The sequence below is a fragment of the Narcine bancroftii genome, chromosome 1, assembly GCF_036971445.1.
Source record: "Narcine bancroftii isolate sNarBan1 chromosome 1, sNarBan1.hap1, whole genome shotgun sequence".
NCBI lineage: Eukaryota > Metazoa > Chordata > Chondrichthyes > Torpediniformes > Narcinidae > Narcine > Narcine bancroftii.
Window position 1 is genome coordinate 37,769,274 of NC_091469.1, and position 26,660 is coordinate 37,795,933.

General features: G+C 41.6%; 1 protein-coding gene across 9 annotated transcripts in view; it reads left to right on the top strand.

The window, feature by feature from the left end:
- The window catches only part of LOC138757128 (tyrosine-protein kinase JAK2-like), a 297,517-nt gene that overhangs the window by 251,780 nt on the left and 19,077 nt on the right, over positions 1–26,660 (top strand). For all 9 annotated transcript variants that reach the window (XM_069923956.1, XM_069923994.1, XM_069923978.1 and 6 more), the window contains 4 exons: positions 11,995–12,133; positions 17,194–17,345; positions 19,907–20,057; positions 24,167–24,303. In XM_069923956.1, the coding sequence (XP_069780057.1) occupies positions 11,995–12,133; positions 17,194–17,345; positions 19,907–20,057; positions 24,167–24,303 (579 nt within the window). The remainder of the gene's footprint in view (positions 1–11,994; positions 12,134–17,193; positions 17,346–19,906; positions 20,058–24,166; positions 24,304–26,660) is intronic.

Here is a 26,660-nt window from a genome sequence, read left to right on the forward strand (position 1 = left end):
GAATAGTACATAGGCATATTTTCCATGATTACTTAACCCTTTGGTTCCAACAAGTCCCCCTTTTGTTCTCATGAAAATGAGACCAACCAATTAAACTTCTCCCTCGTATTTTAATGCGAGTAATTCGGATCGAATTCCTACTAACTTAGTATGATCCTCTACTTCAGCAATCAAATCTGTTACTGTGGCAATCAGCCTTCTAACTCTAATTCCCAATATAAATCGTTCTCCCGCTGCGCACGTAAAATTTCACTGCATTCTATTCGTATTCCATTTGACCCACCTGAATCTGGACAAGTGCCAACTTAGGGTCGGTGTCAGCGTCGTGGCTCTGACTAGGATCGCTGTTATCAGGACCAATGTTATTACAATCACCCGCGTCATTCTGTCAACTTCAATTTAGATATATCACTTCAAATACTGATATACAGTCACCGTAATTCAATAGTCTCTTTAAAGGGACCCGTAAAAATTCTTAGTCCATAGTTTCTTCACAGGGTCTCAGTCATCTCCATTCGAATCAGTTCCAGTGTCCGTGTAGGTGGATCCGTTGCTGTTCACTGACTCCAATGATACCACGTCTCTCCTTTTCCCTGTAGTCGAACTGCGTGGGACGTTCTTTCCACCACTCTGTAGGGACCTGTCCACCTGGGCTCCGACCACTTTCTCTTGATCACCTTTAGCAGAACCCACTCAGCAATGGATGGTATCGGGGTTTCACCTTTCCGTTCGGTACTTGCAACCTGTTGTGAAAAAGCTGATACCAGAGCCGTTAGTTTATCATAATAAAGCTTACATCTTATTGGGCTTACCTCTTCCTTCGTGGTCTGAATCCCAGCTCGAGGTCCCGGAAACTGGTGCCCCGTTTGTAGTTCATACGGAGTAAATCCTGTCACAGAACCTACCAAACTCCTTATTGACATCAATGCCAGGGGCAGCGCATCCACCCAATTTAATTTGGTCCGTGCCTGCACTTTCCCGATCTTACCTTTTATTGTTTGGTTCATCCTCTCCACTTTCTCTTGGGATTGTGGATGATGCACCATTCCAAAGACATATTTTAACCCCAACATCGCCTCTACCTCCTGTAAATCTTTACTCAATAGACAATAGACAATAGGAGCTGGAGTAGGCCGTTTGGCCCATCGGGCCAGCACCGCCATTTTAGATCATGGCTGATCATTACCATCAGTACCCCTTTCCAGCCTTATCCCCATAACCCTTAACTCCGTTACCCACAAGAGTCTTATCTAACTCTCTTTTGAACATAGTCAGCGAATCCGCCTCTACCACCCTCTGTGGCAGAGCATTCCACAGATTCACACTTCTCTGGGTAAAAAAATGCTTTCTCATCTCCGTCCTAAAGGACCTACCCTGTATTCTTAAACTATGCCCTCTAGTCCTCGTCTCCCCCATCATTGGGAACAAGTAATCAGACTTCACCTTGTCTATCCCCCTGATGATTTTGTATACCTCAATCATGTCCCCCCTCATCCTTCTAAACTCCATTGGATACAAGTCCAGTTTTTCTAGCCTTGCTGCATATGACAACCCTGCCATCCCTGGAACTAACCTTGTAAATCTGCGCTGCACACCCTCTATAGCTAGTATGTCCTTCCTCAAGTTTGGAGACCAGAACTGGACGCAATACTCCAGGTGGGGTCTCACCAGGGCCCTGTATAACTGCAGAAGGGCGTCTCTGTTCCTATACTCCAATCCCCTCTTTATGAAAGCCAACATTCCATTTGCCTTCTTCACAGCTTTCTGAACCTGCATGCTAGCCTTCAGTGACCGGTGAACAAGTACACCCAGATCCATTTGCACTTCCCCATTCCCTAGCTTGTCTCCATTTAAATAATACTCAGCTTTCCTATTACTTCCCCCAAAATGAATAACCTCACATTTGTTCACATTGAAATTCATCTTCCATTTAGCCGCCCACTCCTCCAGCCTGTCCAAGTCCCTCTGCATTTTCCTTACTTCCTCCTCACACCCCACACCGCCACCCAGTTTAGTGTCATCTGCAAATTTGCTCATGTTATTTATAATCCCCTCATCCAAATCATTAACATAAATTACAAACAACTGAGGACCCAACACCGATCCCTGAGGCACTCAACTCGTCACATCCTGCCATTCTGAAAAAGACCCATTTACTCCAACGCTTTGTTTCCTATCTCTTAACCAATTTCCTATCCATGTCAGCACCTTACCTCCAATACCATGCTCCCTGATCTTGCCCACTAGACACCCGTGCGGTACCTTATCAAAGGCCTTCTGGAAGTCCAAATACATCACATCCACAGGCTCTCCCGAGTCCACCCTCTTTGTCACATCCTCAGAAAATTCCAGAAGGTTAGTCAAGCATGACTTACCCTTAAGGAATCCATGCTGACTAGCCCTTATACTATTATTACTGACTAAGTGTTCTGCTATTTCTCCTTTTATGATGGACTCCAATATCTTCCCCACCACTGATGTCAGGCTAACCGGTCTATAATTTCCCGTTTTCTCCCTCCCTCCTTTCTTAAAAAGCGGCACCACATCAGCCACTCTTCAATCCTCAGGGATCTCCCCGGAATCTATGGAACTTTGGAAAATGTCGACCAGTGCCTCCACAATTTCCATAGCCACCTCTTTAAGCACCCTAGGATGCAGCCCATCAGGCCCTGGGGATTTATCAGCCCTCAGTCCCAACAATTTACTCATAACCTCCTGCTTCTGGATCCGGATATCCATTAGATCCCCTACCTCCCCAGTAAAGTTCCCCAAGTCTCTTGGTACCGCATGACCACTACCCCCTAACTGACTATAACCTATATCCTCCTTGGTGAAGACAGTTGCAAAGTATTTGTTAAATTCCTCTGCCATCTCCTTGTTTCCGGTAATAATTTCACCCTTGTCCATTTTCAAAGGGCCAATTTTAGACCGAACCAATTTCTTCCTCTTCACATACTTAAAAAAGCTTTTGCTATCCTCCGCAATATTATCTGCTAATTTCCTCTCGTACTTCATTTTCCCGTCTCTTATGGCTTTCTTAGTTACCCTCTGATGTTCTTTGAAGGTTTCCCAATCCTCTAATTTCCCACTCCGCTTCGCTATCTTATAATTACTCCCTTTGGACTTGATAATGCACTTGATTTCCTTAGTTAACCAGGGCTGCCATTTGCATCTCCTAGAGCCTTTCCTCCACTTTGGAATAAATTTGTCCTGAATCCTGTGAAAAATGTCCATAAAAACCTGCCATTTTTCCCCAGTTGTCCTCCCAGCTAGTGTATCTTCCCATTTTATTTTGGATAGCTCCTCCCTCATAGCTGCAAAATTCCCTTTATTTAACTGAAGTACAGATGCTTCCGACTTCCTTTCCATTTCCCTTTCTAATTGCAGCCTAAAAGTAACCATACCATGGTCACTATTCCCTAATGGCTCCCCTACATCAAGGTCACTTATTAAGTCTGCGTCGCTGCACAGCACCCAGTCCAGAATCGACTTCCCCCTGGTAGGTTCCTCCACTAGCTGTTCCAAGAAAGTATCTCGTAGACATTCTATAAACTCGCTCTCTTGTGTTCCTGCCCCCGTCTGATTATCCCAGTCCACCTTCATGTTGAAGTCCCCCATAACTACCGTATTGCTACCACTTTGACATGCCACTCTTAATTTCTGATTTATACTACTACCGATATCTGAGCTACTTTTCGGAGGCCTGTAAATGACCCCCATTATATTCCTCTTGCCCTTGCAATTTCTTAATTCAATCCAAACAGACTCTACCTCACCTGTTTCAATGTCCTTCCTTTCAAACGCCTGAATCTCATTTCTTACCAACAGAGCTACCCCACCTCCTCTTCTTAACTTTCTGTCCTTTCTAAAGGACGTGTACCCTGGAACATTTATTTCCCAATCCTGCCCTTCCCGCAGCCATGTCTCCGTTATTCCGACAATGTCATAACCTCCCATCGCCATTTGCGCCTCAAGCTCATCCATTTTATTCCTTACAGTCCTTGCATTCATACACAATACCTTGATGCCATACCTCCTTTCTCCCTCCACCTTGGTTCTTGGTGCATTCGTTCTTATTCTCCTATCACTTTTAGCTCCCTTATTCCTTATTGTTTCACCGTCTATCGGAACCACCCCTATATTCTCTCTCCTATCTACTTCCCTATCAGTCCTGTTCCCTTCCCCCTGCCAAATTAGTTTAAATCAGCTCCGACAGCTTTATTAAACCTAACTGCCAGTATATTGGCCCCCTTCGCATTCAGGTGTAAACCATCCCTCCTGTATAGGTCCCGTCTTCCCCAGAAGAGATCCCAATGGTCAATGAACCTGAATCCCTGCACTCTGCACCATTCCCTCAGCCACACGTTTAACCTCTTGATTTTATTATTCTTGTCCCCACCCTCGCACAGTACAGGAAGCAGCCCCGAGATTACAATCCTGGAGGTCCTACTTCTCAACCTCCTTCCGAGCTCACGGTAGTCTCACTTCAGGATCTCCTCCTTCAATCTATCTACGTCATTTGTGCCCACGTGTACCAGGACCTCTGGCCGGTCTCCTTCCCCCCCCCAGGATACTCTGAACCCTATCCGAGATATCACGTACCCTGGCTCCTGGGAGGCAACACACCATACGGGAACACTTGTCAGGTTTGCAGAATCTTCTGTCCGTTCCCCTAACGATGGAGTCCCCAATGACCACCTTGTTCCCCTTCTTCTCCTTCCGTACCACTGTCTCCTTTGGCGCTACCTCTGGCAGGTTATCTTCCCCTACTTCATCCAATACTGTATATTCATTGCTAAGATCTGTAGCCACTGGGGTGCTCTCCACAGAGCTAGCAACTTTTGCCCCACTCCTGACAGTAGTCCACTTTCCTGACCCCCCCAATCCAGGGGTAAGCACTTCCCTGAGTGTTGAATCAATAAATTCCTCGCTCTCTCTGATTAGCCTCAGATCATCTAGCTACATCTCCATTTCTTTAATTTTTTTCCTAAATGCTTGTGTCTCATTACATCCCCTGCAGGTATGTCCTGTGGAAATGTTTATGGTCTCCCATTATCTGACCTAATCTTCCTAGGAAATCCGTGTATAGGAATGTACTGGTTGATTAGGAACTTAATTACCGTCTCTGCATCTTCTCTTTTGGCAGGGATTGCCTCCGGCCAACCTGTGTACACATCTACTGCTATTAAGAGGTATCGATATCCCCTTGCCCTCTCTATCGTGTCCATGTAATCAATTACAATTTCCTGCCCTGATAACTTAGGCAACAGAAACTGTCCTCCGTGAGGTTTCACAGTCGCCTTGACATTATATGTCATACATACCTTACACTCTCTGATATGATTCTCCACCATCGCCGGCAGGAAGGGGTGCCACCAATGTATCAAATACCTTATCATCTGTTTCTTCCCACAGTGGGTTAACCCATGCGCCTCCTCCAGGAGGGGTTTCGTGAGTCCAGATGGTAATACTGGCCTACCGTCCATTGATCTCCACAGTCCCTGATCTTCGGTTGCCCCCCTTTCTTTCCATACCATCATTTCCTGGGGTGATGCCTTCGCCTGTTCCTGAATTATTACTCATACCTCACAAGGTGGCAATAAGTCATGTGCCGTTCTCTCTGCCTGCATCATAATAAACTGAGGGCCATACCCTGCTGCCCTTTTTGCAGCCGTATCCGCTTCCTGATTTCCCCGAGCTACCATCGTATCTGTTTTATCATGGCCCTTACATTTAATAATTGCTAATGCCTTTGGTTTCAGGAGGGCCTCAGCCAATTTCCTAACATCCTTCTCGTGTTTAATTGGGGTCCTTGCTGCTGTTAAAAACCCACTTCAAATCCATTGACTAAGCTCAACCTGTATTGTCCCTACCACATATGCTGAATCTATATATATATTTACCTCCTTTCCTTCTGCCCATTCTAATGCTGCTATCATTCCCTGTAGTTCGGCCAGTTGTGCTGACTCCTTCACTCTTACTGTCCCTATAATAATTTCTTCAAATCCTTCTGTAGTTTTCTGTACTACAGCATAGGCGGCTTTTAATCCGTCCATGGGGTGTCTGTAACAACAACCATCTGTAAATAAGGTTTCATCTGGTTCTCTCGAGGGTGTAGCCTGTAAATCAGGTCTTATTTTAATATCCCTTATTACCCTCTTTTCACAACAGTGTGGCTCTCCCTCTCCCATATTGTCTGCCATGTTAATGCCTTCATGGGTAAACATAATATTTGGAGCATTCAAAATCTTTTCCAGTCTTGTCTGCCTCAGTGACGTCATTGTAAACGCCATCGAGCTCACAAATGCTACAATACTGTGTGTTATTAATACCGTCAGGGCATGTCCCATCACTATGTGTGCCACCTTTTGTAAAATCTTTGCTACCCCTGCTGCATGTCTCATACATGGTGGGTGTCTGTATGGGATGCTTGATGTACCAGAGGTGGTACTGATGATTTCTGGGGCTATACCCAAGGTTCATATTGTAGTGGTCCATATCCCCTTCTGCATATTAGAGGACACTCTCTTTTCCAGTGTCCTGGTTGACCACATCCAAAACATACGGATGGCGGCATTCGTGGAACACCCCGACCTCTCCCTCTTCCTCGGAATCCCCTCATTGGACCCCCAGGCCTGTTCCCATAGGTGGAATGCGGTTCCCAATTTGGGGCCGGGTGCCAATACGTATTATTCCCTTGTGGTGGCTGCAGTGGCTGCTGAACCATCTGGTTTGCACCCTTTGAGGGATACTTTTTTGTCTCGTTGGCCTTTTTCCTAGCCTCTTCCAATTGGAGCTTAAGTAGCTGCACTTGTGCAGACTCCATACTTTGTTTGTCCTCCTCTTGCTTGGCCCTATAACGCCTCATATGATGGGTCAAATGCTTTTCCCATTGCTCAGTCGAACAACCAGGAATATCAGGGTTATTCTCTAACGCCTCCCTGACTACAGCTGGCAACCCGTTCATTACGGCAGACCTAAATAGTGTAGTTTGTAAGGGTTCTGTGGCAGGGTGTACACCGGCTTTATCTGTCCAAGTCTCTTTACACTGATTCGAAAAGGTCGAGACCTTCTCGTCCTCCTTAATGGAAAATGTCAGGGACTGCATGACACCGGGGCGAATGGGAAACTTATTCCGCATTGCACCTCCTAGTGCCATAGCATGTTTTGCAAATGGTTCGGTATCAGGGCACATAGTGGTTCCTGCGACCATTTCTACCTACTGTATTTCCCACAGCCCAAGCTGTTTGCCTAATAATGCTCTCCAGTCTCCCATGGCTATCTTATGTCCCATCGTATGTTGGCAGAACTTTCCCATCCACGCTCCACCTCCCTCAGTAGGAGGTGGAATTTTATCCAAACACAATTCATATCGGTGAACGAGAAGGGTTGATTCCTTTCCCCAACTTGCGGTCCCTTATAAATTAGCGGCATCTGTCTATACCCTTCTGAAGGACGTAATTCCTCCCGGTCTCTCAACCCATATCCCAAAGGGGAGCGAGCTCTTCCCTGACCCTGTCCTTTATGTGTAGTCATTCTTCCCCTAATAGTGACGGCTGTTCCTCATCCTCGCTCTCCACACTTACACTCGCTATCTCACTTTCCTCGTCCCGAACTCTTTCCCGCTGCCATCTTACACTCACTGGATCCCCTCCCCTCCCTTTCTCATCGACTCCCTGTTGTTTGTTGTGAGGAGTGGGGGTGGAGTGATCCTCTGACATTCCTAACGAGAAGGCATTCTCAAGTGTTTGTTCTTGCTCTCTCTCATTTGTTTTTTCCAGTCACATACTAGTTTCCCTTACTTTACACAGATCATCCTTTATTCCCTTCATCAATTCTTTTATTGTCTCCACACTTTCCTGCACAACTACTTTAAGTCTCTCTTTCACCTCCTGGAGTTCTTGTCCTGTTAATTCAGTGACATTCACTATTCCCTCATTTATCTGCATCACTGGCATCTGAGGAATCGGATAAGGTGGTGGCAACGTCTCTGGTAACTTTGGATAGACCGGGGCTGATGGCTTAACCTCCCCTGTCATCTCCTTCCCCCGTTTTCTCCTTTTGGATAGGGGATGCCTTTTTAGTAGAATGCTGAAGGTTTGTTTCCACAGCCATGCAAGCCAATGTCATGTTATGTAAATTTGCCCTTCTCTTTTTTTTAATTTTTTTATTTTTCACACCATAAATCACATTAGCCATGATATACACTTTTTCTTTTTCACACATATACAGTGACTTTTTCTCCCCCCCCCCTCCCTCCTCCCAAGCCACCCCCCCACTCCCCCCCTCTCATCCATTTTAGGTATACAATCTAGGTTGCATTAAACCAGTCAGACAATGTTGTCATTCAACAAAAATACACCAGAAATTCTACTGAGTCCATTCTTTTCTTTCCTTCTCCTTCTATCAACTTAGGTAATGTTTGTCCCCGGTAGGTTTTCACTATTGTATTTAATGTAAGGCTCCCATATTTGTTCGAATATTTCAATATTATTTCTTAAACTATATGTTATTTTTTCTAATGGAATACATTTATTCATTTCTATATACCATTGTTGTATTTTCAAATTATCTTCCAATTTCCAGGTTGACATAATACATTTTTTTGCTACGGCTAGGGCTATCTTAACAAATCTTTTTTGTGCATCCTCCAAATCAATTCCAAATTCTTTGTTTTTTATGTTACTTAGGAGAAAGATCTCTGGATTCTTTGGTATATTGTTTTCTGTTATTTTATTTAATATCTGATTGAGATCTTCCCAAAATTTTTCTACTCTTTCACATGTCCAGATTGCATGAATTGTTGTTCCCATTTCTTTTTTACATCGAAAACATCTATCAGATACTGTTGGGTCCCATTTATTTAACTTTTGAGGTGTAATGTATAGTCTGTGTAACCAATTATATTGTATCATACGTAGCCTCGTATTTATTATATTTCTCATCGTTCCAGAACATAGTTTCTCCCATGTTTCCTTTTTTATCTTTATATTTAAATCTTGTTCCCATTTTTGTTTAGTTTTACCATTTGTTTCCTCATTCTCCTTTTCTTGCAGTTTAATATACATATTTGTTATAAATCTTTTGATTAACATTGTATCTGTAATCACATATTCAAGGTTACTTCCCTCTGGCAAACTCAAATTGCTTCCTAATTTATCCTTCAAGTAGGATCTCAGTTGGTAATATGCCAGCGCTGTATCTCCAGTTATATTGTACTTATCTCTCATTTGTTCAAAGGTTAAGAATCTACTTCCTGAAAAACAATTTTCTATTCTTTTAATCCCTTTTTTTTCCCATTCTCTAAAGGAAAGGTTATCTATTGTAAAAGGGAGTAGCTTATTTTGCGTCATTATTAGTTTTGGTAATTGATAATTTGTTTTATTTCTTTCTACATGAATCTTCTTCCAAATATTGAGGAGATGATGTAATACTGGAGAAGTTCTATGTTGTACCAATTTTTCATCCCATTTATATATGTGTTCAGGTATCTTTTCCCCTATTTTATCTAATTCTAATCTCGTCCAGTCTGGTTTTTCCCTTGTTTGATAAAAATCTGATAGGTATCTTAATTGTGCGGCTCTATAATAATTTTTAAAGTTTGGCAATTTTAAGCCTCCTTGTTTATGCCATTCTGTTAATTTATCTAGTGCTATCCTCGGTTTCCCCCCTCTCCATAGAAATTTCCTTATTATTTTCTTTAACTCTTTGAAGAATTTTTCTGTCAGTTGTATTGGCAATGCCTGAAATAAGTACAATATCCTTGGAAAAATGTTCATTTTAATACAGTTTATCCTTCCTATTAGTGTTAGTGGTAGATCTTTCCAATGCTCTAAATCGTCCTGTAATTTTTTCATTAGTCCTTCTCTATTCCTTCGCTTCCTTCTGTTGTTTAAATTTTCTTCTATTCAAGATAGACCCTTGTCCCTTTTTCTCATGTTCCTGTACCTCCTTTGTCGCCTCCCTTTCGGCTTCTCCTAAGTACAATACAAGCCTGATTTTTTCTAATCCTAGCGGCACCTTCCCCTGACTCTGCATCTCTTTCCATATCTTATCATACTGTTTCATAACCTTTCCTTCCTCCCCCTTTCGCAGTCCTCCCATCAATTGACTCCTTGTTTTTTCCCACTGCTGGTTCACAGATGGAGGAATCCATTCACATCCCCCATACTCCTGACATTCATCCCCAAATTCTCCTTCCATCTTACGTTCCTATCTTTTTCCCTTCAGACTTTGTAATTCAATGAGTCTCTCACCTGGTAGAATTTCGCCACCCATCAACCTACTTTGAACCTTCACACTTTCTTATAAACACAAAAGAAAAACTTAGCACAATACTAAAACAAATAACTATTATACAATATGTTAACTAAAGTTTATTTGGCCAAGAACTTTAACTTTTATGTCTATGTCTCTACTAGTGGGACTCTAACCCCTATTCCTCTAGGGGGACTCTAACCCCTGGTTCTTTTTTCCAGGGGACTTTAACCCCCGGGTTTTCTCCAGGGGACTCTAACCCTCGGATCTTTTTTCCAGGGGACTCTAACCCCTTGGATTTTTTCCAGGGGACTCTAACCCCCGGATTTTTAAAGCTTTATTCATTGACTTCTACTAGGACTTTTGAAGAGTAGTGACAACACACAATTTTATCATTGCCAATAGCAGAACTTCGTTTAAACAGGCGTCTGCTTACCACCTTTTGTTGAACGGCCACTTGTTATCACCACACCACAATCGACCGTTGTTTCGTCTCTTTCTCTTCCGTCACTTCTCCATCTTCATCACGTTGAGGTCACCAAATTGTCGGACTCTGGCTTTACCCTGCCCTCAATTTGGTCTATGTGTTGTCTGAGTCCAGCGTGCTCGTTGAATGAAGTGATAGGAGAAGGTATTCGGTTTCACAATCAGTTTATTACATAGTACAACAATAAAGCTTAACAGAGCTCTGGTTCAGTCCCCAAGACTGACTCCTACTATCAAGTCTCTTCTGTTTATATAGATCAACATTGTTACATTGACCACGAGTTGGCTTTCTTTGATAAACTCCTTGCATAAAATCTATCTCAAGCAATTTCCTGCTCTGCACTTATCGATGGTGTAGACCTCCTATCTTAATCCCCAAGGCCAGAACATCCTGTTGGTTTGATCAGAAGTCAATTCATACCCCAGATATTTCTAATTATTTCTTTGTTCTTGTCTGGCCATAGTCTTCTGTTCTAATCAACATCTCCTGTGTACCCTTATGACTTAATTATTTCTATTAAATTGGTTTATCCATTTTGTTTGTCTCTGACATTCTCAGTCATGGTACTCTTATCACTTATCCTTGCAATACACTTATCTTCCTGTCACTGGCCTGTTTCAGAATAAATCACTATCCCTATGGTTCCTCCAACCTCATCCTGTCTAACTTCTCCTATCTGCTATCCTTTTTCTCCCATGTGTACTTTACAATTAGCAGTGTAACCTTGGGGATGAAAGTATTTTCTCTCTTTGTATTTGGAGGCAGCAAATTCTACACATACTATAATCAGCCAACTTTTCTATATACTGTGGCTGTTACTTAATTACATTAATATTTCCCTTAAACAGTATAATTGAAGTAAATAGTAAATTGTTACATAGTAATGGATTAATGAATACATAATGAATAGTACATAGGCATATTTTCCATGATTACTTAACCCTTTGGTTCTAACAGGAGGCTTTTTCTTACAATGACAATACAAACAGTATTTGATTACCAACAAAATTCTACTTTCCAGTTAGACATTAAGAAGCATGACGAAATCCATAGGTGCGTTTGATTTTAATGACTGATGGAAAAGTTAGTTAGCTCATTCTTTATAAACCTAAATAAGTCCAAATTAGAGAGCAATATTATTAGTGGGAAGTTTCAGACTTGGCCTTGGTTGAACTTCATTTCAAAGTGCAAATAAGATAATGATAGTGAGACTTTCACAATAATCCTGATACTTTTTCATCCATATATAGGAAGACAGAAACCTTGTTCATGGAAATATCTGTGCAAAGAATGTCCTGATCATCAGAGAAGAGGATAGAAAAACGGGAAACCCACCATTCATAAAGCTGGCTGATCCAGGAGTGGGTACAACGGTCCTGTCAAAAGATGGTGAGATGCTCTATTATAGTTTGCATTGATTGGGCATCTACTTATTAAGTGCTGGCAATGTGGTGACATTTCCTGCATTCCTTAGTTTTGATTGTGCCTAACTGTCCTGTAATAAACCCAAGCCTCATTCTTTCAAACATCCTCACCACAAGTTCATTGGAAATTATATTCAGCAAGTGGAAACGAACCTTTTATTTTCTTTCTACTTACTAAAAGTGTTGTGGTCTCCTTGATCTTTAGCTAAGTTCCTCAAAGGTCTGTTTACACTTTCTGGCACCATGGAGCAGTTAGTGGAGCTGCTTATGCACAGCCCAAGTGATCAAGGTTCAGGCCTGATCTCCAGTAATGCCTGTATGGAGTTTGTACATTCTCCCTATGACCAATGCAGGTTAACCTCTGGATGCTTCAGTTTTCTCTTGCATCTCAGAGGTGGGGGACCATAGGAAAATTGGTCCGTTCACTTGCCCCAGTGTGTTTTGGGGGAGGGGGGGGTGGAGGTTGGGGTTGATGGGAATATGAGGAGATTAAAAAAGGATGATAGTAAATTGGAGCTGATGGCTGGTGGGCCAAAGTACCATGCTTCATGAATCTATAACCAGATTAAAGCCAATGCTTTCCCTTGGACTTGCTCACATTAGAAACTGTCTGAAAATTGTTCAACTCCACGTCATATAAAAATTATGCAGCTGTCAAATAATCATAGATATGTACACTGCAGAAACTGGCCTATCTCATCAATGCTGACCATAATTCCTGTCTATTCTCATCTCAGTTCCTGTGTTAGGTCTGTATATCACTGTGCCTTTTGTATCTAGTGCTTATGAATATCTCTTTTAACCATACTTTTGTCTACCTCTCCCACTTCTTCTGGCAGCTTGTCTAGATAAGCATCACCCTCTCTGTGCAAAACCTACCCCTGAGATCTCCTTTAAATTTCTCCCCTCTCACCTTAAATCTATGCCCAGTAGTTCAAGTCTCCCTTGTCCTGCAAAAAAAAACCTAACTATATGTCCTATATTTGCCCTTTATAATTTTATAGCCTCACCTTCCAATAAAAACTGAGAATAATCCCAGTTTTTCCATCTCTCCTTATAATTACAGTCGTCCATTCCAGGCAGCATACTGGTGAATCTCTTCTGCTCTCTCTTTTTTTACATCCATGTCCTTTATTCAGTTTGGTAAGCAGAATTGTACACAATAAGTGTAGTCTATCTAATGTTTTGTACAGTTATATCATGACTTTTTAAAAACTTAATTTCAATGTTCCATTCTATGTAGCCAATCATGTCATAGGCTTTCTTCCATCTGTGTCACCATTTTCAGTGAGCTATGAGAATTGTACCCAAGCTCCCCTTGTATATTGGTACTCCTTGTATTATTACAATTTATTCTATTTGTCCTACCAGAACTTGACTTCCCAAAGTACAATATCTCACATTTGTGTGCAGGTGATCTCACCAGTCCTCCAGCATTCTCAAATAGCAAGTTCTGGAAACATTCAGCAGGTCCAGAGAGAAAAAAAAAACTGTAGAAACAGAACCAAAATGAGCATTTCAAGTCTGAACTGGGAAGAGAGAAAACAAGTTGGTTTTAAGTTGCAGAGATGGGTCCTGATGGATAGGTCAAAGGATGTATCTCTCATAGGATGGACCAAGGTTAATAACTTGTTGAAGAAGTCCTCCTTTGTTGATGGATTAATGAAGATAGAGAGCATGTTGCAGCTGTCAGTTGATTGAGGAAAATTCTCAGCAAACTGTGTATCAGTATAAGTAAATATTACAGGTGGCACTGTACAGCAGAGCTGGTAGTTCAGAAACAAACAGAGAAAATGCATTGTCTGAAAATGTTAAATTCAGTATTTAGTTTTGAAGGTTGCAGCAGACCTCGATGAAAGAAGAGGTGGTGCTCTTCAAATTTACATGGTGCATTATTATTATAATGCTGGAGAGGATTTGTTGCGTGAACAGAATGTAGGTGCTGTACAAAGTGGACACCCATCTGTATTTGGTTTCTCCAGTGTAGAATGTGAGCATTTAATACAACACAAAAGGGGAGTGGTTAGTCGGAGATGGAAGATCAGATAAGTGGGTCACAAAGAGAATGATCCCCTCTGGAATGCTGAATGGGACAGAAAAGGTTAAAAAAAAATGTATGTATTTGGGGAATCTTTTTTAAGAAGGTGGAAATTGCAAAGTATGGATGATGAGGAGGACCCAGGGCAACTCAATCCTTGGCTCTGTCCAGTCAGTGCAGAGGTATAGGGATTGGAGGAGATAGGCTCAAGGGCTCTATCATCCATTAAAAGATACCTAAAATGCACCTGTGTGGAAAATCTCATCAATTGGAGCAGATACATTGGAGATAATAGAATGGAGTCCTGATAGGTGCTGGATGGGAGGAAGCTGAGATGAAATTGCTGGAGGAATCTGTGGACTCATAGTGGATGTTTATTGCTTACCTATCCCATGAGACAGAGAGGTCCAGAAAGGAAAGAATTAAAGATGGACTATCAGGTTGGAAACCGAAGTAATGAAAGTTTTGAATTCTGCATGAATGCTAAATGCCCCTATGTCATCATCTTGTAATGTAAAATGAGTTGGGAAACTAAGACAAGGATTGGTTTTTGTATCTCTCAAAAGATAGGCTTCATTCTGGTTCTGTGTGAGCTCCTCTAATTCTGGACTCTGCACTTCCTCAATTTTCAATTAGCTACCAAGGTCCAAAGCATAAAAACACCTCTTGAGAAGTTCCTTAAAACTCTCTCCGACCAAATCTTCTGTCACCTGTTGTAATATCTGCCTCAGTATCCAATGCCTTTGTTTTATGATATTCTATGTAATGCCTTTTTGATTGCTTTTGAGGCACTTTGTAAATGGAACTAGTGTTGGTATAGCACAGTATTTTGTTAGGCCTTAAAATGCCATTCTGATCTCAAGCAGAACCAACCTAATGCTTCCATGCTTTCCTCAGTGTTAATTAACATTATTTTACATTATTTTACTTGTTCTCAATTTAAATATTCACACTGACCCTCTGTCACCTCCCCACCCCCACCCCATTCAACACACACACAGTTCTTAGAGACAGTTTGTAAATTCACAGGCTTCTACTGCAGACTAAACTGTACACAACTCAATCCTTGCTTCAATTCTGAGTGCTTAAGGCTTGCTTAACTAATTGGATGCATTATAAACTGATCAGTAATGAGGAGTGAGGTTTGCAAGAAGATTACTAATTAGCAATGTTTAACTCTATCAATAATGTTGAACTTAATGTGAGGAATGTGTCTTTCCAATTCAATTCAGATTTGCAAGCTTTTGACAAGTTGGTAGAGTTTTGCAAGTCAGTGGCATACAATTCTGACATAGAGAGAAAAAGACCTGTGTGAAGCAATTTCATGGTCTTGTTTTGTGCATTAAACGCACAACATAATGTGTGTAAACAGTTTTGTTTATTTCATTTACATGGCCGCATTATATGCTTAGTGCATGTAATAGAAGATTAATTTCTGTCCCAGATTATACACAGTACGTCACATCTTATTTGCTTGAACTGCCCAACATGTCTTTCTGTTATTATAGTGACCTTGGGCTTTAGCCTTGGGCCAAGTGTGTGTTAACTGCTTCAATAGAGGTCACCTAGTGAGCAGATTCTTTGCCTTCCTTTCATTCCCTCACATAATATACTTACCTCCTGAAGCTTAACAACCAATATTGTTGACAAGTCTTCTTCTTTGGCTTGGCTTCGCGGACGAAGATTTATGGAGGGGGTAAAAGTCCACGTCAACTGCAGGCTCGTTTGTGGCTGACCAGTCCGATGCGGGACAGGCAGACACGGTTGCAGCGGCTGCAGGGGAAAATTGGTGGGTTGGGGTTGGGTGTTGGGTTTTTCCTCCTTTGCCTTTTGTCAGTGAGGTGGGCTCTGCGGTCTTCTTCAAAGGAGGTTGCTGCCCGCCGAACTGTGAGGCGCCAAGATGCACGGTTTGAGGCGAGATCAGCCCACTGGCGGTGGTCAATGTGGCAGGCACCAAGAGATTTCTTTAGTTCAAAAGGTGGCATCTTTCATGTGCAACAGTAGAGATTGGGATTTCTTGATACAAGGAAACTTAGAACCCAGCCCAATCTTGCCTTCACCTGTTGTACTCAGCTACTTGATTCCTGACAGTGGATGAAAGAGACTTGGAGTAGTTAGTACACAACACACCCAATTAATGTAGACAAAAAGGCCAATTAAACTAGTAAAATATTGACCTGCAGAGTAAAGCCACCGTAGTATGTTGGAGACGATAACTAGACCTGATCAAGTTCTGCACTGGGATTGTTGCATTTAGTTCTAATCACCAAGAGTGAAGAGACTGAAACTTGATCAGAGAAGAGCTGGTTGCTGGTCTGTGCTCTGGCTCAGTGGTAACATATCTGCCCACAGTAGTATCCAAGACGTGATATTATGCATGTTCACAAAATCATTGATGTATTGAAAATGTTTTGCCCAGACTCAGTTAAACTGGAGACACTTAAAGGTATAAAAGGTCATTTTTAGCCTATTATTGGGAAGCATGTTGTGTGAACTCTGGAAAATCTTATGGAATTATTAAAGAGACAACTCAGATATTTTGCAGGACCCATGGGGCTCTTTCCATGGATCAGATATGATGTAACAAAAGGGCTTTATTTTCCTGTGATTAAATATTCAGTATTTTCTTTGATAGAGCACCATAACTACATCAATAAAATATTCACACAAAATGTTGCAAAAGGTTAAAAAACAAATCCTGAAATTGAATTTTATTTTTCCAAGGCTATTGTAGGTTTTAATGGAGAAGCACTTTTAATTACCTACACCCTGTGCAGAGGTTAAAGTTACACAGTTATCTATGGGAGATTTTGCTTTTTTAAAATTACATTATTTAATTGGCATTAACAGTTATCCATTTATTCATATTTACTGCTCCTTTAATTAGCAAGTCAGATGTGTTACTGTGTTTTGTAACCTGTTCTGAATGGTTTTGGATTCTGTGAATTTTTAACTCTGCATTATAATTAATCAATTTCATTATCCAGTTCTTGTTGAACGCATTCCTTGGGTGCCACCAGAATGTATTCAGCATTCCAAAAATTTGAGCCTGGCAGCAGACAAATGGAGCTTTGGTGCCACTTTATGGGAAATTTACAGTGGAGGAGATAAACCACTCGGATCACTTGACACCACAAGGGTGAGTTGATACTGGATGGAAATACAAGTTATTCTTATAATCTGCTGTTGCTCAATGAAGCAAATGAGGGTTAGGCAAACTTGCAAAACCACGTTTATTGTCACTCTTGGTGCTTGGATTGGACTGCTGCCCTTCTGTATCCACTACATTTTTCAGCTGGCTAACAAAATGTTATTCTTTCAATTTTTAATTAGGGTTTTATTCAAGTGATTTGCGTTTGCCACATAGTTTTTGGCCTCTGGTTAACAATCACAGGAATGCGAGAGAAAAGAGTTCCAGATAAGTTGGAGTGAGTGAGTCAAGCTGAAGAGATTTTGTTTTCTAATTTTAGCATAATGAATGCAGCCTGGTTCTATCACACCCACTTTTGAGGTGTGCTCAGATGCTAGTGATTAGCCAACACTGATAAATGGAGGAGTTGATATAATATCGGTCACAGGTAGGAAATACAGGTGCTTATTTAATCTCAGTGCTTATTTAATATTGTAATTGTACTGTGGATAAAAGCTTACTAATTGCACTAGTGTTTCATTTTACCTTGGAGAATGTTTTGATGATGATTGCTTGCCCGGGCAATCCAGACACTTTGGATGTATTTGGCAGGACATTGGAAAAGGAAGAGCACTACCATCCACAGGTTACAGGGAGCTGTTGTGCCCAGAAGGGAAAGAGACCACAAGCAGAACGTCCACTTACTGGGTTTCTCCGACACAGTCTCCATCAGTACCGGAGCACCACAGGGCTGCATTTCTTAGCCCCTTCTCTACTCACTTTGCACCTACAACTGTGTGGCTCGGTATGATAACAACACCATCTACAAATTTGCTGAGGATACCATGGTAGTGGGTTGCATAAAAAGGGGTGATGAGTCAGCACACAGGAGGGAGATTGAAAATTTGGCCAAAAGATGCACCATCAATAACATCGCACTCAATGTCACCAAAACAAAGGAGCTGATTGTTGACTTCAGGAAGGGAAAACCAAATATTTAAGATCCAGGGATCACTCTCTTGGAGGATTTTTTCTGGACCCAACATACTAATGGTATCGTGAAGAAACCAGCTCAGTGTCTCTACTTCCTCAGGTGTTTGCGGAAGTTTGGTATGACATTGGAAACCGTGGCAAATTTCTCCAGATGTTTGGTGGAAAGAGTGCTGACCGGCTGCATCAAGGTCTGGTATGGGGGCACCAATACCCCTGAGTGTAAAGCCCTGGAAAAGATAGTGGACACAGCCCAGGATAACATAGTCAAAACCCTCCCCACCATCGAGAACATCAACGGGGAACGCTCCCACCAGAGAGCAGGAGCAACCATCAAGGGTCCACACCACCCAGCATATGCTCTGTTCTTGTTGCTACCATCAGGAAAGAGGCATAGTTTCCACAAGACTCGTGCCACCAGGTTCAGGAGCACCTGCTATCCCTCAATCATCAGACTCTTCAACAATAAACACAATCAGGAAATCATTTAAGGTCTCTTACTTTTGCATTACATTTGATTATTTGTTTTACATGTGTACATTGAGTACAGTTGTTTTTTTTTTGCACTACCAATAAGTGGTAATTCTGCCTCGCCTGCAGGAAAAAAAAGGATCTCAGGGTTGTATGTGATGTGTATATACTCTGACAATAAATCTGAAAATCAGATAAAAATCTCCTCAAGAAACAGGGCTTTAGTAGGTTGCAATTTTCGCAGCAGGTGGTGCAGATATGCTTCATGCCAGATCTGGTGAACTCACACCAGTATTGGTCACAACTCTTAACTTTTCATTTTCTAAGTAACTTTAAGATTTCCCCTGGCGTCAAGTGCCAAAGAAACATGGAAACATAGAAGATAGGAGCAGGAGTAGGTCATTCGACCCTTCGAGCCTGCTCCGCCATTCAACGAGATCATGGCTGATCTTAAAGTTCAGTACCCCATCCCCGCCTTCTCTCCGTAACCTTTAATACCCTTATACTGAAGAAATATATCTAATTCCCTCTTAAATATATTTAATGAACCTGCCTCTACTGCCCTCTGTGGCAATGAATTCCACAGATTCACCACCAGACCAAACTGCAAACTTCATTTATTACAACATGGCTGATTTGCAACATGAAGAGATTCACCCAAAGTCTGTATTAAATCTCTTTAAAGCTGTTGTGTTATCCTAAACCTTGCAGTCCAAACTTTCAACTATAGAAACCTGAGTTGGAGGCAAGATTCCTGCTTCAAATTTCATGGCATCATTAAAGATACGGAAATGATGGGAAGAGCCATGATGAACTAGATGTGAGTGTCTTTGTTTAATTCGGATGAGTTCAGAAAATTCTCCAACAAATAACAATGGGCTTGTCATGTACTGTCTTCAAAGAAAAATGTGCTTGGTTTGTAAAGTTGAATTCCTGTTTGTGAGAAAGGATTGTTCCTAACATGGTACTTTCAGAACTTTAGCATATGTAAAACAAAAATAGCTGATATTTTTTCAAAGGAAATATTTGGAAATTCCTCAAGATTATCATGGCCATCGTCTGTTTACAAATATGTTTTGTATTGTTTATAAATGTGATTTTGTTTACAGAAATTGCAATTTTATGAAGATAAACATCAGCTTCCTGCTCCAAAGTGGTTGGAAATGGCAAACCTCATCAATCACTGCATGGATTATGAACCAGACTTCAGGCCTTCATTCCGTGCCATAATACGTGACCTCAACAGCCTGTTTACCCCAGGTAAATCAAAAATTGAAAGAAATTGCACTATCCCATCTCATTTCAGTCATGAACATAAATTATTGATTGAATTTTCAAGTCTAGAACCTCCAAGAAACGTGTTTGTATACACAACAACAAAATCAAAGAACCAACAATGAAATGCTGGAGGAACTGAGCAGGTCAGGCAGGATCCATGGGCAAAAATGTTCAGTCAGTGTTTCAGGTCAGGACCCTTCATTGAGACCAAATTAAAAAGAGGGTACAACATGTATGGAAGATAAAGAAGCTGAGAAGGGGACAAGAGGTAATAGGACATTGGACAGAAGGTAGGGGAGGTGGAGAGACAGGTAGAGGGTTCTCCTTTGGGAGGAGAAAGTAAATGTTAGAGAGAAAAGCAAGAACAGTGATTAAAGATACAGAAACACTGATACCAGATGGAGTTTACAGCTACCTAAAATTAGAAAAATCGATTTTCATGCTGTTAGTTTTAAGGCTGCCAAGGAGGAAATTGATGTCTTGTTCCTCAAGTTCATGTTTGGGCTCACTCGAGCAATGGATGGAGGCCGAGTACAAACGTGTCTGTGTCAGAATATTGAAGGAAATTGGAATGGTTGACTATAAGAAATTCAAGCTTAGATCCACAGGGCAGAGGTGTTCAGCGAAGCCGTCACCCAATCAGTGAATCACTTTGCCAAACAACTATAAATGCTGGAAATGAAGCTAATTTCTGGAAATTCTAGCAGGCCAAGCATCTAGAGAGAGAAAAGGAAAGACATCATTTTAGGAAAGAAATAAAACTGCTGGAGGAACACAAGGGGGAAGGACCTCATCATACAACATCTATGAAGGCAGGAGAATGGGCACCACGTTAGGTTGAGACCCTACATCAAGACTGGGAACGTAGGGGGAGATAGCCAGTATAATAAATTGAAAGGGAGGGGTGAGGCAGGTGCTGATAAATGATAAGTGGAATCACGTATATATAGGTCAGCAGAGCATCATGGACCAAAGGGCTCATTCTGTGCTGTAATGTTCAATGTAGGTGAGGAGGAGGTGCTGGGCAGAAGCAGCCAGATGGGAGAGAGGGAGGGGGTGTATAGTTGAGAGACAGCAGCTGGTGGGTGGTAGATGAGGCAAGGAGAAAAAAAAGTTAGATCTGGAGAAGGGGAAGAAAATATGAGACCCAGTAAGTTAAGTAAGAGGGTGAGAGGCAGATAGAAAGAAGTGGAAAGATTAACAAACCTGCATGTTGGAGTGGGAGGGGGGGGTGTGCTTGAGAACCAGGTAGAAGAGTTCTTGGGTATATCACGAGGAGAATCAAAGGCACACAGAGCTGAAAATTTTTTCCACATGAAACGAGTGAGATGAACGTATAGGGTAAGTTCAGCAAATCAGTGGTGGCAAAGTTATTCTGTTTCCCATTTCTAAGACGTATGTGAAGCTGGAATGTATTTGTGTGGAAACGTTTATTCAAAATTGACCAAGAAATGCTGACTCATTCAGACTTTGTCTTGACCTTGATTTCTGCCTGGTGCTTTAATGTGGAGCTTTAAGTTACTTTCCCACATCGGCGGTGCAATGTGAACACATTGCTGGAGACTGGTATAAGGTTGATGAGATTGTTCACAATTGATAGTTTTTTTTATTGATTAACACCCCTTGAAGGGAAACTGATGGACGAATTTGGGTAATTGCTGATTAGCAAATTGCAATTGTAGAAATTGCAATTTGCTTTACGATTAACCTGGTAGTCTCCCTGAAAATTATTTTTAGTTGGATGTAAGATTTTTTGTTTTGCTCATAACACTTTCATATTTTTTATGTCTTACAAAATTGTAAATGCTTCATTGCCATGTCATGTAGAATATATTTTTGGCTGGTGACACTTTCCTGCCATGTGACCCTGCATGACATGATTTATTGGCAGACCAGTATTGAGGGAGAATATTTCCATGTGTCAAGAAGTTTTGCATGTTTTCCAAATGGGTTTAATCCCATAATAGTTGCTAAATGCTGCTGAGTCCTTTTGTGTGCCCAATGCACTCATGCTCCTGCATCTCTATGTATATGGTGAACATGTCCACTGTGAACGCTGGGCATTTAGGCATAAGCACTGATACCAGGTGGTATGCAAGGTGTATGATACAAAAGTGCTGGAGAAACTCAGCAGATAACGCAGCATTCATTGGAAGCAAAAATTTGGAAGCAACATTTCAGGCCTGAGCCCTTCATCAAGGTATGAGCAAAAAGCAGGTAGGCACCTGAATAAAATGGTGGGGGTGAGAGTACCCAGATAGAATGTTAGGTGTTATTCCTCCAGTTTGCAGGTCACCTTGGTTTGGAGGTGCAAGAGGCAGACGTGTCGGTGTGGGAATGGTATGTGGAATCAAAATGGTTGACCACTGGGAAGTCCCCATTATTGCAGCAGACAGAGCAAAGGTGCTCAACGAAACGATATCCCAGTGTGTGTCCAGCCTCACCGATGTAAAGGAGGTTGGTTACCACGGAAGCACTGGATTCAGTAGATGACCCCTGCAGAGTCACAAGTGAAGAGTGGCCTCATTTGGAAGGATTGCTTGGAGTCTTGAATGGTGGTGAGAGAAGAAGTGTGGGCACAAGTGAGGTATTTCCTGCATACACAAGGGCAGGTATCAAGAGGGAAATTAGTGAGGAGGGATGAGTGGATGAGGGAGTCATGGAGGAAGCAGTCCCCTGTGGAAAGCAGATAGGGATGGTAGGAGGCAGAAATTGTAGAGAATAATATGTTGAATGTGGACACTGGTGAGGTGATAGGTGAGGTCAAGGGAAATATTATCCTTGTTGCATATGGGGGCAGAGAGTCTAGGGCAAATGAGTTGGAAATAGAGAGTACGCAGGCAAGGGCTGAGCTGAAGTGGTAGATAGGAAGCCATGTTTTTTGAAGGAGGAGAACATCTTGGATGTTCTGGAATAAAAGACCTCTCATCTTGGGAGCAGATGCGACCAAGACGGAGGAATTAAGAGAAAGGAATTGAATCCTTATGGGGACTGGGTGTGTGAAGAGATATAGTGAAGGTAACTGTAAGAGCTGGTTGGTTTGTAGAAAATGTAGAGACTTTATTTTCTGAGATGGAGACAGAGAGATCGAAAAAGGGGAGAGTGTTGCCAAAGGTGGGCTAAGTGAATTTAATATTGGGGTGAAAGTTAGCAGCAAAATGAATAAAGTTGAAGAGCTCATTATGGGTGCAAGAGGTAGAACTAATGTAGTTCTCAATGTAGTGGAGGAAGAGTTGAGGAGCCTTGCCTGTGTAGGCTTGTGGCATGGATTGCTCCATAGAGCCAAGAAAAATATAGGCATACCTGGAACCATTGTGTATACCCATGGCAACCCCTTTAACTTGGTGAAAGTGGGATGAGTTGAAAAATAAATTATTATGGGTGAGAACATGTTCTTCCGGGCTGAGGAGGGTGATGGTGGAGATCGACTGGCTTGGTCTGTTGTTGAGAAAGAAACGAAGGGCTTTGAAACCTTTGGTATAGGAGATGGAGCTATGTGGAGATTTGGACGTCTATGGTGAAAGTGAGGTGGTCAAGTTCAGGGAAATAGAAGTTGTTAAAATGATGAAGGGCATAAAAGATATCATGAATATAGGTTGGGATGGACTGAACCAAGTGGACAAAACGGAGTCGAGGTAAGATAACATGCCTGTTGTCCCTTGGCCAAAATTCTGAGATAGACTTGGCTGCTTGCACCAAAACAGGTCTTAATTAGAATGTGATTCAGTCTCATTTACCATCAAAATGGCAGAGGAGTCCAAAGCATCGATTTAAAATGTTTTAAAATATTTATCTCAGTGTCTTTTCCTATCCAGCACCTTCTCAATAACTACCTTCTTTTGCTGCTATTTTTCTGGTATTGTCTGGTGAGTCTGAACCCTCCAGAACCACTAAAATACGTTTTCTATTTCCCCATTCTTCACTGTTGTACATCCAAGCACTGGGTGATGGTTCCTGCCCCTTCCACTCTTTCAACTTCACATCCCTAGATACAGCAGGTAAAAGGAGTTGTCCTCAATGCCCATTTTAACCTTCTACAACACTTCAATGGAAGTTTTATCATATTGGAAACTCTTTTCTTTTTCCAACAGACTATGAGTTATTAGTCGAAAGTGACCTTATACCAAATATTAGAGGAGGTGGCTTTGGATTCCTTGCTTCCTGTGGAACCCATGACCCTGCACAGTTTGAAGAAAGGCATCTCATATTCCTGCAGCAGTTAGGCAAGGTAATCATTCATCCTGTTTGCAACCTGAGTGGAGTGTCTAATCCACAATTTCTTTTGTTGGTATCCACACTCGATCAGCTAAAGTGTGAAGTTCCACTACACATATCAGCTTCATTGTTTGATGAATCTTGCTGCAAAACGATGTGAAATTATGATGATAAAAGTTTGCTGGAAACACTCAGCAGGTCAGACAGCATCTGTGAAGACAGAATCAATATATCAGGTTGGTGACACTTTGTCAGAATGGATAAGTTAGAACAATTAAGAGGCAATGAAATAGGGGAAGTGAACTGAATGAAAGGGATAGACTGTACAAGGCGAAAAGTCTGGAGAGATTCCATAAAAAAGTTAATGGTGGTGTGATGTGAAGATCACTGGGGTTTCCCTTGCCTCTATTGGAAACATTGCTAAAATAGGGCTCAAGGAATTATTGAGGACCCCTACCATTTATCATGCAGTCATTTTGAAGGAGATACAAGAACATTAAAATCAGGACTGCCAGGCTGGGAAGTGGCTTCTACCCGCAGGCTGTGACGGTATCCTGTAATCTTGGCTCTCTTAGAATTATTGCAGAATATTTATAAATATGTATTTTAGATTATATTTTTATGTATGTTGTGTGATTATTATATGCTCTGTGAGAAATGTATCGTGTATGTGTGAGCACCATGGTCTGGAGAAACACTTACATCTGGTTGTAAACAGTATATGTACAGACAGAAGATAATAAACAAATTTGAATGAGAGTAGTTGTGTGACAAGCTATGAAAGATGGATCAAAAGGACTTGAACGATGAAATGAATTGTGTGGTTTTGTGGGCATTACCTTTGTTACACTTCCTACCATTATTAGCTTTGGTGTCACCATGAACGAGAAACGCAACTGGACCTGCCATATAAATGCACCAGCTACAAGAGCCGGATCGCAACTACGTACACTTGATCAAGTAACCACCTGGGCCTGTGCACCCCCTCTGCAACTGAATCCAAGACTTCCTTGTTACGAGCCCAAAGGACCCCAAAACCCAGCAGCAATAGACATTCACCAAGACAAGTGGCTTTCAAAACCAGTTATTTTTAATCAACTTCAAACATGAAAATAGAATCAAACTTTAACTTAACTTTATTCTTATACTATACCCTATACTAACCCAAATTATCCCCTTCTAATTCTAAGCTCATGTGTATGTAATGTGTGTGTAAATTCAAGAAAAGTTCTTTGGTTCACAGTTCAATCTCACTTCTTCCAAATTCTCTGGTTGCAGGCACTCACCATACTGTGCACAGAATTTAACATATATAAAGTTCACCAGGCTTGGTGCTTGAAAGGTAAATGTTTATCGCTCAGGAAGGTTCTTGTAGGGTTTGCAGAGAGAGATTTGTTGCTCCAGAATTTCCACAACTGAGGTACCACCACTAGTCACCTCAGGGTCTCACTGATGAAAATTGCCCCATCAGGGTCTTCTAGATGGTAACCTCTTTCTTCAAGCTATCACAGAGTTCCATTCCTTCCTCTATTTCAAGAGAAACATCAGACAGATAGCACTTCCAGCCATCTATTGCTCTGGAACTTGCTTTCATCAGTTTCAAACAGTTTTCCCTGGATTGCACTTTTCATTTACTTCTCAGTGTCCCACACACTGACTGACTGAGCTGTTAACTCTCTCTCTTCCAACTGAAACTCCAAAGAGAGCATGTGACTCATGTCTTGCAAAACCCCCACCTTCTCCAGCAAACAACAGGAGTTCTTTCTTCTTCTCAAGTATCTTAGGTAAACAATCCAGAATTGACCTTTCTGTGAGCACTTTGCAGAAAGGGTACTGATAGACAGCATGACTCCAGCAAGACAATGGTCAAGCATTTTATGACGTCAGTTCAATTAATACCTACTTGTGAAAGATCTCCAGAGATCTTGCAATGTGAATTCTTCAGTCTTTCAAATAAGATCTGTTTTAAAATGTTTGTATGTATGTGACCTACTCTAAATCTTATAAATTCTCCCAAATATTAATATTGTTACATCCTCATCAGAAGACCACGATCAGAATGAATTAAAAACAAAGTCTCCTCCTTACTGACGATCAACACATTTGCACCTAAAGGATGCAAAATCACTCTATGCCCATGACTGTGTGGCTAGACACAATCCAAATGCTATCTACAAATTTGTCGATGATACCACATTTATCAGCAGAAGCTCAGACGGCAATGAGGAAACATACAGGAGGGAGATAGATCAGCTAGTTGTATGATGTCACACCAACAACCTTGCCCTTAGCAAAACCAAGGAGATTATTGTGGACTTCAGGAGGAAGTCAGGAGAACAGGCACCAGTCCTCATCGAGGGGTCAACGGAG